The sequence below is a fragment of the Anser cygnoides genome, chromosome 6 (assembly GCF_040182565.1).
Source record: "Anser cygnoides isolate HZ-2024a breed goose chromosome 6, Taihu_goose_T2T_genome, whole genome shotgun sequence".
In the NCBI taxonomy this organism is placed as follows: Eukaryota; Metazoa; Chordata; class Aves; order Anseriformes; family Anatidae; genus Anser; species Anser cygnoides.
This window is the reverse complement of record NC_089878.1, coordinates 32,125,909-32,141,111: the sequence shown is the minus strand read 5'-3', so window position 1 is coordinate 32,141,111 and position 15,203 is coordinate 32,125,909. Positions and strand designations below refer to the sequence as shown.

The following is a 15,203-nucleotide window of genomic DNA, read 5'->3' as shown; positions in this document are numbered from 1 at the left end:
CAGCTGAGCGCTGCTCGCTGCCCTGCCAGGAGCTGGCTCCCCGGGGTGACACGGGGCAGGGAGAGGGGCAGCGCACGGCCACCGCTCTGCTCTGCCGCGCAGCACAGCGGGGCTCCCAGGCTCTCCCCCGCCTTCCCTGGCTTCTCTGGGGCCAAGCAGACATCCGTGGCTGAAGCTCACCTGCACCCACAAACCCTCCCCAGTGCAGCAGAGCAGCAGCTTGAAGCTGTGGTGCCCAGGCTGCTCCCCCAGAGGCGGGAGACCTCCACCTCCAGCTGCCCTCAGGAGCAAGGTATCCATCGTCCTTGCAGCCCACCTGGGCGCGGGTTCAGCTCTGGGCAGAAACACCCCTTTCTTGGGGGGCTACAAGCCCCTGGGCTTGTCCCCCGTTGGCCTTGGTGGCAGCAGGAGCTCCCCGCTCCCCCCGGCAGCCGCGCCAGGTCCCCTGGGGGAAGGGAAAGGCAGACGCCTCTCCCCCCAGCAAGGCTCCGGCTGAGCCGGCGATGCGTATTTAAATGCACGGGAGCATCCGAGCTCGTCTCTCATTCCTTGACATTTCCAGAGACTCCAAGCTGTCTTCAATTACCAGCCTGCAATTAGCTCTTCCTAATTCCCCCGACGAGGCCTAGCGCTCTTAATCAATGAAACACAAGGGAGGAGGGGAAGGTGCGGCCCCTCTGCAGCTGGAAGCCTTTTAAAAGGCCAGGACTTGGGGCTGGAAGGACCCCGAGAGTGTCTCTTAGGGGATTTGTAGGGTGGGAAACCTCCGTGTGTGTTAGCCCTTGGTTCAGCTCCGGAGCAGAGGGGCTGAAGCCCCGCTGCTAGGGTCGAGGAAGGAAGGGGTATAGCCAAATGTGGGGTGGGGAGGGGTTATGGGTATATTTTAGCCCAGACTGCTCCCCCCAAGGTCACATAAACATCGATATAAAGGAAGGAAAAGTGCACACGGTAGGGACGGGGAGGGTGGGAGCAGCGCAGGTCCCTCTGGGTGCGCGCAGCCACGGAAAAGCCTCGCCCAGCACCCTGCCAGGTCGGGCCCCGTCACAGGGACATCTGTGCCGTCTTCCTGCCCGCGCAGCTTTGCCTGAATGAGCCAGATTGGGCCTAATTAGCAGCTCTGCTGATGCGCACAAAGGTGGGGAATCCAGCTTACCCTCCGTGACCTGCAGAGCCAGCGCAGCCCTTCCTGGCTCGGGGGGGGGGGGGGGGAAACGCGAGCGCCTGGCTCGGAGGGGCTGGGGGGCACTGGGTGCAGACCCCCGCCGGGGGAGCGCGTGCTGGGGAGCCTGCTAAAGAAAGCCCGGAAAAATTGGTACCTGGAACGGCAGCAAGCAGCCGGGAGGAGGGAAAAAGCCTTCCCCCTTCTCCACCCCTCTCCCCTGGGGCGTGCAGAAGTGCAGGGCTGGTAACTGGGCTAGCAACAGGGCTCCCCCGGCCCTGCAGAGCAGAGGCAGGAGGCGAGGGTGGGGTTGCTCGAGGCGAAGGGAGGGGGGGGCCGTGGGCCGTGGGCTCCTGGTTAAATTCGTGGCAGCAGGCAGCCGGCAGGCAGGCGTTTCCATCTGCGACGCAAGAGGCCTGGAGAGCACCCAGGGAGCCGGGGGGCACCCGGGAGGAGCAGGGCTGGCCTTGGGCACAGCGGGCAGCAGGGACATTGGGGTGTGCCCCCCCCCCCAGCTCACACTGGGGAAGAAAATTCTCTCCGAGAACGGGCTCCCCACATCCCACTCGGGCAAGGGCCACCCTCCAACACCCCCCCTTGCACCCCAGCAAGTCCAGGGAGCCACCACCAGGCCCGTCCAGGCCGCCTCTTTATTCTCCAGTGAAGCAAAGCAAGAGGAGAGGACCCCCCCTCCCCAACCCCAGCAGCCCCCCCCCCCCCCCAAGCCCTCCTCTGGCACATACACCTTTCCCCGCAGCAAGCCGAGGTGGGGAGGGGGGGGGAAGAGGGAAAAAGGGAACACCGCTCACCCCGCAGGTGCCCTAGCTTTGGGGAGCTTGGGGGGGGGGGGGGCTGCACCTGGGGGGGGGCTCAGCAGCGGGGGGGGAGAGGGGAAGGGACGCTGCAGCCCCCCCTCAGCATCTCAAACAAAGGGGCGAGCGGGCTGCTCCCCCAGGCTGAAGGACCCACCGCACCGGGGGGACCCCCCCACACCCCGCTGCCTTCCCCCCGGCGGGGAAGGAGGCAGCGGCGGGGACACAAAGCCCCGCGCCCCCCCCCCCCCCCCCCCAGCACCCCCCGGCCCCCCCCTTTCCCCGCCGCCCTTTGTCTGCCCGGCTCCGCCGCGGCGGCTCCAGCACCGCGGACAGCTCCGGCGGGGGGGGGGGGGCCCTTGGTGTGCACGGGCTGCCGGGAGCACCCCCCAGCCCCCCCCTCCAGCTGCATCCCTCCTTCCCCTTCCCCCCCATTATTTTTTTTTTTTTGTCCAAAGAAAACATATTCAGGAGCCTCCGCTCCTCGGCAGCCTGCCCCCCCCCTCCCCGCCCCATCGCCCCCCGGGTCCGTCCCTTTCCCCCCCCCCCCGGTCTTCTCCGCCGTGTCGGTGTCCCGGAGAGCTGGGGTCGGCAGGGGGTGGAGGGGAGGGGGGGGGGGGAAGCGGCCGGATCCGGAGCAGGGAGGGTCCAGGCAGCATCTCCACGGGGAGATTTTTTTGGGGGGGGAGGGGGGGATCCGGCAGTCCTTGGCCTCCCCCGCCGGGGGCCCGGTACCTCCCTAGCGGTCCAGGCTGATCGTCCAGTGCTTGGCCCCGTCTCCGGCCTCGCCCTCGCTCTTGAGGTCCTGGAAGAGCTGCGTGAAGTAGTGCGGGTCCGCGTTGATGCGCAGCATCTTGGCGCTCAGGCGCTGGATGATGCCCAGGCAGCGCTCCCAGAAGCGGCCCTTGTCGCCCTCCACCAGGAAGGGCTTGAGCGGGTAGGAGATCTCGTTGCCCATGTAGGAGTAGGCGAGGTAGAGGCAGGTGAGGAAGGCCGCCTGCAGCTCGGCCTGGCTGCCGATCTCCTCCCCGCGCAGCGCCTCCCGGCACAGCAGGTAGACGAACACCAGGTTGGCCGGGGTGATGAAGCCCTGGTCCTGCCAGCCCTGCAGCAGCAGCGAGCGGTCCACGCTGCGGAACCAGGCGATGAGCTCGCCGGGGCTCAGCTCCTTCAGCCGGTAGCAGCGGCGGCACACGAAGTCCCCCAAGCAGCGCAGCAGCTCCCCGGTGGACGCCTGCACCACCACGCGGCGCGGCGAGCCCGGGGCCCGGCTGCCGGGCGGCGGCAGAGGAGGCGGCGGCGGCGGCGGCGGGGGGGGCGGCGGCGGTTTGCCCCCCCCGGAGCCCGGCTGCGGCTCCTGCGGCGCCGCCGAGGGCACGGTGGGCACGGGCACGGCCAGGGGGCCCTGCTTGGCTCCGTCCCCCAGCGACTTGCGCAGGTTCTCGCGGTTGCGCTGAGCCACCAGCGGGTCGGGTTGGCCCCCCGGGACCCCCCCCGGGGCCCCGGCGCCGGGCTTGGGCGTCACCTTCTTGGTGCTCTTCTTCTTCTTGGCCGAGGCGGCCACCAGCCGCTTCCAGGTGAGAGCCGAGATGAGCACCCCGGGCCGCTTCAGCCTGCTCTCGCCCTTGCCCGGCACCCTTCCCGGCGGCGCCTTGTCGGCCAGCAGCCCCCCGCCGCCGCCGCCCCCCTTGCCCGAGGAGGCGGCGGGGGACAGGGAGAGCACCGTGCCCATGCTAACGCCGAGCGGGGCCCATAGGAGGCCGGCGGCTGCGGGGGGGGGGGGGGGTGTGGGGGGGTGGGAAGCGGAAAGCGGCCGGCACCGGGGCCGCGGTACCCGAGGATGCTCCGCCGCCGCGCCCGCTTCTGGGCTCCGTGCCCGCCGCTGCAGCCAGCCGCGGCCCCCCCCCCAGCTCCTCCGCCTCCCCGCCGCCAGCCAATCCGTGCCGCACCGGGCCCCGGTGAGTCCCGCCCCCCCCGCCCCCCCCCGCCGCCGGTAGGCGGTGGAATTGGGGGGGGGACAGGGGGATCGGGGGGTGCCGGCCCCGAGCGGCTGCCGCCCCGCCGTGACCTTCACGGGGCGCTCCCGGTCCCTGTGCTAGGGGGGAGCACGAGGGTGGGGGGGGTGGGCACCGGTGGGGGGGGCAGGGGGCACGGCTGAGCCCTGCCAGGTCCCGTTCCGGTGGTGCTGGGGGGGGGCACGGCTGGCTGCGGGGGTGGGGGAGAGCCCTGGGCAACGCCACGCTTGGGAAGTTGGGGGGCAGGCACTGGGGGGGGCAGCTGAGATGGCCCCCACCGAGGGGCTGGTCCCGGTAGGAGACCCCCCCAGCTGGTGGGAACCAGCCCGATCCCAGCACGGCTCTGCAGGGAGCCCCCCAGCCCCCGGCCTGTGCTCGCACCCTGCCTGGCTCCCCACGGCCTGCTCCTGCAAAAGCGGCCCAGCGCCTGCTGCACGAGCAGCTCGCTGCTTCCCCCACCCCAGCCTGCCTCTTCAGCCCTTCAGGGGAGATCTCCCCCCACCGGCATCCGGCAAAAGTCGGGGATTTTGGAGACAGGGGTAGGAGGGAGGGGATGCTGCGCTCCTGCATCGCTGCAGAACGGTGCGTGACAAACCAGCCGGGTGCACGGCCTGCTTCTCCCCCCTCCAGATCTGAGCACGGCGCTGATGAATCCAGCCCCCCCCCTGCCCCCGTGCCCCTCGCAGGAAGGTCCTGCCGTATTTCGCGTGAGCTGGGGGACGGATCCCGCAGCTCTCATCGCCAGGCATCCATCAGGAACAAAGCGCCCCGATTGCCTGCGCTGCTCCCGCATGCAAAGTGCCCGAGAGCAGCTGGGAAAGGTTTCAGGGAGAATGTATCGATGATGCGTTTTGATACAGCATTTTTATCTGCGAAATTAACACGTGTCAGTGCCAGGATGTGGCTGCTGCTGGGTGGATCCAGGCTAACAGGCGGTAATGAATTATCAGCCAGGAGGAGCTAAACGAGCCCCCCCCCCCCCCCCCTTCCTCCTGCACTGCTGATGCTGGAGGTGTTTGAAATGGAAGCGCAGGCTCAGAGCTGGGTTTCATCCTTCCAGCCGGGCCTCCTCGTGCCTGGGGCTGATGTGCCACGCCTGGGGCAGGGCAGAGGCTGTGCCCTTTGTGCCAGGGCAGGGAAAAGGGCAAAGCCCTGTTCCCACATATCACCCACTGCTGCCAGCCTCACGCCTCTGTTCCCTTGCAGAAGGCCTCTGCAAAAACATGCGCGTATGCACAGAGGCACAGACACGCAGATTTGCTTTGGGAGAGGCCAGAATCAAAGAGGGTCTGGGCCAGCATCACCTACCCCAGGCCTGCTCAGGCTGGGCTGAAGAAAAAAAATCAAAATGAAAAAAAAAAGCCACACACACAAAAAACCAAGAGGATTTGGTGTCAAAACAAGGATACAAGGTACAAATGAAAAAGGAACAAACTCAGGACAAGCTTCTTGATGAAGATTAAGTCAGCTTTTCCGGATGTACAAAGCCTAGCAAAGAGGATGGAGGAGCCCTAGTCCTAGGGAAGGGATCAGGAGCCTGTGGTCCTTGCCCTCTTTGCACGCGTGAGGATGGACTGATTTGCCATGCACAAACACGGTCTCCCAAGAAACCCGCAGCTGAATTTTGCAGGTGAGGAAGCAGAGCCCTCCCTGCCTGCTGCCTGCTCCTGCTGGAGCAAAATTGCTCGCAGAGCCTTTCATCTGAAACGCATGAAACCGCCCCCGCCTTCCGCGAGCGCTCCCAAATTGGCTTCCCCGAACTCATTAAGAAAGGCTATTTGTATTTGGCTCTGATGAGCCGGGCTCTGCAGCCTTTCCCGTGGAGGAGCATGCAGAGAGCTCCCCTGCCTCCCCCAGCTGGGCTCGTGGTCGCCAGCCCCGAGCAGTTCCCTGCGTGTGAGCCTCCCGCTGCTCCCGGGAGGGGAGGTTTGGCTGAAGCCTGTATAAAAAAATCCAGCCTGGGGCCGTTCGGTGATGCAGCTCGAGGCTTCGGCTGGGAGCAGCAGACGAGCTCCGGGACCTGCCCGTGTCCTGCTGCGGGGTCTGGTCCCGGAGGATCAGCTCCGGGTGGGGGCGGTCAGTAAGCAACGCTGTCCTTCCCCCTGGCAGTGCCAAGGGCTTCCTGCGAGCGCCGGGGAATTACCCAGGCCCTGCAAGAGCAGAGGGACATTTCTTATGCAGGTAAGGAAGCAGCTTTGCAGCTTACTTGGGAGGCAGCTGCTCTTCCACGTGAAGGAGGAGGATCTTTTCTCCCCCCCCCTTCAGTTTTACTCTTCAGGCTCCAGCCCTGAGGCTGACAGGCAATGATACAGCACAAGCTACGTCCTCGGGCCCACCTCTGCTTGGCTCTTCCCTTTGGCCATGGCTGGTCGCTTCCCAGCAGCTTTGGGCAGCTGTGGAAGGCACAGCACAGGAGGAGAGGGCAGCACACAGCTGGTCTCAAAGCTGCTCTCAGCATCCTTCACCTGGTGGTGGTTTGGCCTTGCTGGGACACCGCGGGCACACGGAGATCCCCTGCTCCTAGGGGTCACCCCAATTGGGGCAGCATAAACATCAGCTATGGGCTAGTGCCAACAAAGGGACGACTGCTTGTCCAGGCCCTCGATTTTGAGGGCATAAATGGGTATCCCATGCTGAACCTGGGGTGTTCTGGATGGGCAGTGGGGTACGCTGGTAGCCAGCACAGCTGGCGGGGCTCCTGCAGCTGAGTCAGGGACACAGCAGCACCAGGGGGGTGAAGCAAGGGTAAAACCAGGCAATATTGAGCAAAGATCGCAAGGAGCTAGTGCCGAGCTGCAGGAGCCATGCAGCTCTCTGCAGGCGCGTGCTGTCCCAGCTCCGCAAGGATAGGAAAATGCCCTTTGGAGGGTCCTGGGGCCCTTACCCTGATGCCAGCCCCCCTCCAGGCTGCAGAGCTATCGGGCACGGGCCTTGCGAAGGGTACTGGCTGAAGGCAGCTGGCACGTCCTCCTGCCTGCTCCAGGATGATGAAGGAGCGCCTGCCTGCAGGCTGGCTGGGGCTGGTTTTTAATGGCTCGCTTGCTGTGCCGAGGTCTGTCTGCACTGGCAAAGCCAGCCGGGGAGAAGGGCCGCGTCTCCCTGGCAGCGGCTGGGCTGCTGTACCCGTGGAGACAGAGCTCGCAGCCTCCGTCCGTCTCTGGCAGGCGGCTCTGGTGGCTCCGCCGCTCCCCCCCCGAGCCCATATAGCACGCACACAACCTCTGGCAGAGCTGCTGGCTGAGCTGGCTGCCCTGGGGCTGGGGAGCCCTGGAGAGCCTGGCTGGCAGCTTGTCTGCAGCCCCCAGGGAGGAGAAACGTGCTTGTGCTGCCAGGTACCCCAGCACCTTTCCCGTCCCATCCTGCTCCCCCTCCATCCCTCACCCCTTGGCTGGTCCCCACGGGAGAAGGGCTGCAGCCGTGGCTCCCCAGACACTTCGGCTGCTCGGGGTTCACCCCGCGGTACCCCCTTAGCGTGTCTCGGGGCAGCACGGACCTGCAGGAGCTCGTGCAGTCTCTGCCCCAAGGTCAGCCCCGGGTTCAGGCAGCGGCACGGAGCGGAGCGCAGCAGCCCCAGGAGAGCAGCTATTTATGGCCTGCTATTTGCCCAACGGCAGCGCTGGAAACAGCTCCGAGGCAGCGAAACACAGCTCCTCTGGGTGGAAACTGTGAGACGGAGCCAGGCCTTGAATCGACCAGGAAACGCTTACCGATTCCTGGGCGGAGAGAGGGGCACAGGACGGCACCGGGCAGCCCCCAGGTTGCCCCTCGCTGCTGTGGGGTGAGGATGGGGATTGCTGCTGGGGCCGTGCTTGCAAACCATGGCCCCCTCAGGGCAGCTGCTGTTAAAGCCGTCGAGAGAAGACGGCTCCAGCTGTGCACAGGACGGGACGATACACCCCAAGAAGCCCAAGCGTAGCTGCAGGTGCTCAGACACCCATTAGAGCATCCCTACAGCCTTGCAGCAGGAGGAAGCCCACCCAGCTGCAGCTTGGCAGTGATTAACGGAGGGGCTAATTACCCCCACACCCTGCAGACAACCAGGAGGAGCCAGGCCCCCCCCAGCCCCCCCCCCGGCCCCCCCAGCAGCCGCTGTGCCCCCTGCAGCAGCCGTGCCGGGTGTCGCAGCCCCGGGCCGGTGCTGCCCTCTGGTGGCACCCGGCCCCCCTCCGGGGGTCCCGGGGGGGCCTCGCACCGTGCGGGAGGAAGTGTGGGGGGGTCCCCGTGGGAGGGATGCTGCCGGGTGCTGATTCCGAGGAGCATCCCGGGGCAAAGGGGCTTTGGGGTGCGCATCCGCAGGCTGCATCCCAGGTGCAGTGCAAGCCCCGGGTGAGGCTGCTGTCTCCCCCCCCCCCCCCCCCCACCTTGCTTGCCAGCGGTGACAGGGAAGGCAGAGCCACAGGCTCCAGCTCTCGGGGTCCCCCCATCCCCTGGGGTGGTGGCCAGAGGGACCCGGAGGCGCTGGGGGGCCGGGGGGGGGGTCTGGCTGCCCACCAGGTGGAGCTGCGCCCCGCGCTTTGCTGCTGCCGGGTGGCTCTGGGCCAGCTCCGGGCTCCTGCTGCTCGGCCCTGAGCTGCCAAGGAGGGATCCTGGCCCCCCCACGGGTAGTGCGTGGACGAAGGACTCCCAGCCTGGACTCATGTGCTGGTGCCAGGCCCCCAGCGCTGACCCCAGCGGCTCCACCAGCTCAGCAGCACAGCCAAAGCGCCTGTGGTGGGTAATGGCCTGCTACTCTGGGAGCTTTCTCCCCAGCAGCCTGGGCAAGGGGAGGCTCAGGACGTTGTCCTCAGTGGACTTCTGGCCTCACGTCTTCCCAGTGCTCGGAGCTCCCCGCGTTCGCAGCAGGGAGCAGGACGGGGTCAGTCCCAGCCCCTCCGAGCTCCCCGTGCAAAGCACGCCCTGGCTGTTCCAGCTGGGGGGGTCCCCAAGGAGCTGTGACCCCCCGAGGCTGCTGCTGGCCGTGCCACCAGCTCTTGTGCAGCCACCTGGGGGGGGTCCCGGGCTGCCAACGTAACCCCCAGGGTTTGTCAGAGCCCCGTGAAGCTGGGGTTAGGAAGACCCCCCCTGACCAAACACCCAGCGCCTTCCCCAGCCCCGGTCACGGCCGGGGACCTGCTCCCTGCCCGGTGGGATGCCGTCAGGCCTGGCCGGTGGTGCGAGGGAGGCAGCTGTACAGGAAATAATCACGGCTTGTTGGAGATTAAATCGCTGGCGGGAGCGCGCGAGGGGATAAAAGGAGCCGTCTGTCGTTAGAGGGAATATTAACCCGGCAGCAGGCCGGGGGGGGGGGAGAGAGTTTTGTCCCCCGTGCTTGCTGCCTGCGGTGCGCGCGGGGCTGGGCGCTGACAGCAGCTCTCAGCGGGACACGCGGCTCGGCCCGGCACGGGGGCGAGGGAGGGATGGGGACGCCGCAGTGAGCACGGAGGGCTTGTCGGGGTGGTGGGGAAACTGAGGCAGCACCCGGCGTGGTCGTGCTGCGTGCCTGGCACTGCCTGGGGGCACCGAGCCATCCGAACCCTCCTGCATCGCTCCTGCTCTGCCCCGGCCAGGGTTTCAGCCGGCTCCTGCGGATGAGCTCAGCGTGGCACAAAAGGTTCTTGTTTGGTCTGGCCCCTTATCAGGGACCTGCCTCGGGGTCCTTCAGCAGGGAGCTGCGGCAGGTGGGGCCGGGCAGCGAGGGAGAGAGCAGGGAGAAAACAAGAGACCAGCTGCACAGGGGTGAGCCGGCGGGGAGATAAGATAGGGGGAGAAATGCAAAATATGACGGGTGGCGGGCGGGAGGGAACGTGGGAAACTGCGGGGCCGCGTGGGTCAGAGACATTTCGGGGGTGCCAGCCGGCCAGCCGTGGTGACAGCTCCCAGCCCCGCTCCCAGCCCCTTGTCCTTGGGCTGGGACCTGCTTTCGGGTCCGAGACTGAGCCCCTGAGACCCCAGTGGTCCTCATCTGCTGCGGGGATGTAGGTGTGGGGACAGGGACACCTGCCCCTGCACACCTGCTGGCTGTGGCCATGCCCTGGCCAGGCCTGCAGCCCCGTTCCCCTCCCTGCAGCCCCGTTCCCCTCCCTGCAGCCCCGTTCCCCTCCCTGCAGCCCGTCCCGGCCCCGCTGCCGCAGCTGCGGTGGAGAAGAGCATCACTCCGCAGGCCAGCTGGGGGCTGTGCTTTATGGGCTCTCCCGTGCCAGGATAAACAGACCCGTGGGGTTTGCAGCGAGCGGCTCATGAAAGCCTGCAGCATTTTGCTTAGGGTTTCCTTCCCTTTGATGGAAGAGTCCCGGTGGTTTCCCAAGCAAGATCCCCCCCCCCCCCTTTCCCCTCGCCCCCTTTCTGTCTCCCCCCAGCCCATTTCCCCTCCAGCTGAGGCTGGAATAGGATGATCAGCCGTCCTTGGCTGCCTCCCCGTTCCCAGCCTCGCGGTACCCCGCGGAGCCAAGCCCTCCCCTCTGCGCAGGACGGGGCCCCCAGCGCTCAGCCTTTGCGCGTGGGGATGCCTGGCCGCGCAGGGCTTGATTTTGCCACGTTATCAGCCTGCCGCTGCTCTGGGGAAGCCGTCCAAGAACGGGCAGCGTTGGGAATAGCCCCGCACTGGGGCTGGATGGGGCTGGACATGCAGAGAGGGGACAGAAACACTTGTTGCATCCTCGGTGTGTGCCCCCCGTGCCAGTGGCACCGGTGGTTGCTTCTGGTGGCTGTCCTGGGCAGGCTGACCCCAGTACCGGTCCCAGCACTTCTGCCCCTCTGCTCGGGGGTGGGTGGAAATCCTCCGAGCTCCAGCGGGGACTCGTGCAGGCACCTGGGGAAGGGCTGGCCCCGCTGCACGCAAGCCCCAGAAGGCGGCCGTTGCCAGGACGCTGCGATTTCCAGGCTGACATCAAAAAGCAGCTGGGGATTGGCTCGGGAACGCTCCCACGCGGCACATCCTGCGTGTTTTACGGGCGATGTTTTACAACATGAGAGCTGCTATATTAAGCCGCGCATCGAGCTGGAAAAACAGGAGGTGGCGAGGCGAGCACGGCTACCTCTGCGCAGGCCGCTGCAGCGCTGCGTGAGCACCTCCTGCCCCTGCTCCCTGCCTCTCGCGTAGAACAGGGCCGATTCCCGTCCTTTTGGGCAATATCCTGGCCGGCAGCGGGGTATCACGGGCTTTGGGCAGGTGCTCGGCTTCAGCTGGGCTCTGAGCAAGGGCTGGGTGCTTGGGGAAGGGCAGGCCTGCTGGGGTCGGGCAGGAGGGGTGAGAAGGGGCTCCCTTCCCCAGGAGAGGGTGCTCGCCACCCGCAGCTGCGCCGCCGCCCCGCCCCGGGCTGGCAGGAGGGATGCTTTGGGCTAAACCAGCCTCTCTTTGCTTTTCCTCCAGTCTTTCGCAGGGTTTGCACGGGGGGAGGGGGTCTGGTTGTCGGGACCCTGGCCCCCCAGCCCTTGTCCGTGGGGACGGATGCAGAGCGTGGCTGTGCCGTGCCGTCCCCGGGGACGGTGGGGGGCTCGCTCCCTGCCTCGCACCCCTTGGCAAGCCAGGACCCCTTGCAAGCGAGCGGCGGGGGTGATTTATGCTCCTGACATTTCTCTCCCGGTCGGGCAGGGCTTTTAATAAAGAGTGAGTGATTTATGGCTCCTTTTAAGTGGGAAGGAATGTTACCTAAGGCAGTCCGCCCCCTGACACCCCCGCCTCGCTGTCTCGGTGAACCCCCAGCATCTGGGCTAGCGGGAGATGAGCAGAGAGGCTCTGTGCTCCCAGCTCTGCCCTCCCCACAGCCCCAGCATCCTGCCCCATCCCTGCCCCGGGATGCCCCAATACCCTTTTGGGGGCAGCGCTGTGTGTGTCGTCCCCCCCCCCCCCCCCCAAGACTGCCCCAGCAGCAGCAGTCCGGGGCACGCAGCAGCGACCCAAGGAAAGCTGCTGCCCCGAAACCCCTCCGTCAGGACCCCTGTGGTGGCTGGCCTGGGGACAGGATGACAGCTCCGTGCCAGTTGTCATGGTTACTGGGTATTAACGGATGCGGGCATGAGCGCTCCTCCGTGCTGAGCAGCCCAGGAGGGACAGGCTGCTCCCTCCCAGGGGGGCTTGGCCATGCAGCCCCCTGCAGGACCCTCCCCAGCCCCTCCAGACCCTGAGCCAGCACTGGCCAAAGGCAGCTCTGTAGCCAGCTTGCTGCTAAAGGGGCTTCTTGGGGCCTCACACGACTCTGGGGTCTCCCACAGTGGGTAAGGGAAGGGAGCTGTCCCCTCTTCTCCCAGCCCCGCTGCCTGGAGAGGGCTGCAGAAGGCCACCGGGCTGAGGGATGTGGTGGCCAGCGGGAGCAGGGTTGGAGCAGAGGCAGAGGATCCTGCCAGGCAGCCCCTTTCCCCTCTCCAAAGGGCTAATGAGTGAGGACAGGGGATAAGAGCAGGGGCGGAGGAAGCATCGCCCAGACAAAAGCCGCCCCGAGAGGCTCCCAGCTGCTAATGAAGATAAAGTGCCCAGTTCCTTTTCTCCTCCGAGTGAAATCTGGTGGCTAAGGGGGAAAAAATGCTTTCAAGTGTATTCATCTATAACATGGCCTGGGAGGCAGGGATTCCAGCAGCCGGAGCGGCGGCCAGCTGGGACACTGATCTCACACTTCACACACGTGCGCACACGCATGTGCGCGCGCACACACACACACACAGAGGCGCAGCGTGCGTGGAATACCTGCGGAGCCCAGCACGCGCAGACATCAAACGCACGGGCTTTCTCTGAACCAAAAACCGCCGCTGCAGATGAAGGCATGTGTTGAGCAAAAACACACCCAGCCCACGCAGAGCACACGCACCCGCGCCGGGCTGCCGGCTGGCACACGTGCCCTGCCGTGCACATGGCAAGCGCGGCGCAAACACAGGCGTGCGGCACGCCAAGGACCTGGCGCGGGCACGTGCATGCATGCACGCACACGGATTTTTTTTCCCCATCCTCTGCCTGGTGGTTGTGCAAATGCGGCTGGTGTCGTGCCACCGTGGTGGGAGCTCCTCTGCCCAGGAGCAGCAGGGCTGTGTTGCCAGAGTGCCCGTCGCCAGGTGCTCCGGGAAGGAAGGATGCTCTAGGCACAAAAGCTGTCGCTATACAGTAAATTAAATAAGCCCAGGGCTGTTCTCTGGCCCTGAGGACTTCTGCCAGGGAGCAGCCCACCTGCAGGGTGTTAAACACATCCTGCAAATGGGCAGCCTGTGTGCCAAGCCCTGCCGGGACTGTCCCTGACCCGGGCTGGTGCCCAAACCACGAGCAAAAAATTGCCTGGATCAGCGCGAGCTGCCCCAAGCCGAAATCACACCAGGGCAGTGCTACAAATTCCCATGTGGACAGTCACGCTGCCGTGCCTGGGAATGCCCTGGGACTGTTTGCTTTGCAAGTGCAGACGTAACCAGAGATTCCCTCTCTCCTTTCCTCCAGAGGCTTTGAATTAAGTGGCCCATTTTCAGAGCGGCCGCAAGGGAACAGAAGGCAAGGCGGGGAGGGGGAGCGGCTCCTCCCCAGCACATTTGGCAGCTCGATGCACCCTGAGACCCTCCCGAGACCCTGCAGGGAGCCAAGCACTTGCTTGCAGCCCCCAGGTGAGCAGGGGTGCTGCAGGGAGAGGCTGATCCGGCCTCATGGACACACTACTGCCCTGTGCCAGCATCGCTGAGGTTTCCGGCACACGGGGCAGTGCCTGGGCAGACCCCATCACAATCAGATGCTAAATCAGTCAGGCACCGGGGCTGAGATCACCCCACGGCCCTGGGGCAGGGCAGAGGGGAGCGCGGCTGCCAGGGGCTGTGGCTTAATGTCCCCTGTCCCCATTTGGTGTGGCTGGCTTGGGCAGGAGTGCTGCTGTCCCACTGCACCTGGCCGCTGACAGCCGGCTCCTTGTTATTAATTAAGGTCCAGCTCCTGGTTATTAATTCATATGGAAGTGTTTGGCTGGGGCTAGGAGAAATCAGAACTAGCTGGATAATTACACAGCTCCCCCTCCCCAAAGCAGATAGTGGGGAGGGGGAAGAGGGGCCCATGAGAAACTAAAAAGCCACGAGGTCTGGGAGCATCTGGGAAGCTCTTGGCATGGAAAAAAGAGCTCAGAGCCAGGGGCCAAGGGACGGGGGACAGAAAATAGCCCCCCCCAGTCAGGGGGTAGCAATACCCCTGTAGGAGAGTGGGTGGCACAGAGGAAGGAGGCAGCGGTGGGGTGTGTGGGGTGGAGGGAGGCAGAACCAGAGCTTCCCGGAGCTCCGATGGGGGCTGAGCTGCCCGGGCTCCCTCAGCAGAGGGCAGTGGATGCACACACACACACACACGTGCACACCTGTGCTGCACGCCCCTGCGCACCCGTGTCTGCGTGCGTGCGGGCGCACGGGGCCCTGGCACGACCTGGCACACGGGCCAGCAGCCGGACACCCTGCTCTGCCCTGCAGCCACGGGGCGGGAAGGGGCTGCTCAGGTGGGACCCCAGTGCCCCCCCAGGGGGCAGCAAGGAAAGGGGAGGGCAGGACCAGGGAGTCCCCTCGCTGTCACCTGCACCTGCAGCGTGTGCCATCGCTGCGCTGGCCTCGCTGGGCCGGGTCAGCCAGGGACGCTGTGCTCTTGCTGGAGGCGATGCGTGCTCGTGGCAGGAGGAGGCCGGCACACTTTGGGCACCTCTCCCCGTTGGGGACCGTGCTGCGGGCACGTGGCCGCCCTGTGTGCCCCGCCATGCCTACGGGCACCTGCACCGGGGCTCCAGGAGAGGGGCTCTGCCCCTTGCTCTCCCTTCCCCGTGCATCCCAGCCTCTCCCTGCCAGCCCCAGCATCTCCAGCCTCACTGCTGCCTGGCCCAGATGTGCTGGGGAGAGGGAGGGGGCAGCCCCGGCGGCTGTGCAGCACCCGGGCCAGATGCGCCGGGCACACTTTGCGACGGCAAGCCCTGCGGAGGCTGCCGAGCCCCAGGCCTGTACTTATCCAGCCGCGACATGGCACGGGAAGAAAGGACATTCCTCCCTTAGGAACAGCCTGCGCGCATGGCGTCATCCCCTCCTCACTGCGAGGGAAGCCACAGGGAGGGTGTTCCCGGCCCCCGGCCCCACCGCCCCCCCTCCGCAGGCCGGGCTGGCCCCGAGCAGGGTGGCGGGAGCCGTGCTGGGAGCGGGGGGCGGCGGGATGCTGCCTGTGCCACCCCATCCCCAGCAGTTGCTCCCAGCCCCTGCTGGCTGCCAGGGCAGGAGCCGTCCTGGCCCGGATTCAGCCAAGTCAGCGTTTTTGGG

At 66.3% G+C, this 15,203-nt stretch overlaps 1 protein-coding gene across 1 annotated transcript; it reads right to left on the bottom strand.

Annotated features, from left to right (window-relative positions):
- Positions 1 to 1,888: 1,888 nt before the first annotated feature.
- CDK5R2 (cyclin dependent kinase 5 regulatory subunit 2) lies at positions 1,889 to 3,826 on the bottom strand. Its single transcript, XM_013186332.3, has one exon. It carries the CDS (start codon positions 3,701 to 3,703, stop codon positions 2,711 to 2,713), a length of 993 nt encoding a protein of 330 aa, XP_013041786.2. The 5' UTR covers positions 3,704 to 3,826; the 3' UTR covers positions 1,889 to 2,710.
- Positions 3,827 to 15,203: the final 11,377 nt, after the last annotated feature.

Excerpts from the sequence above, each read along its gene's own strand:
- CDK5R2 (XM_013186332.3), bottom strand. The coding sequence starts at position 3,703 with ATGGGCACGGTGCTCTCCCTGTCCCCCGCCGCCTCCTCGGGCAAGGGG.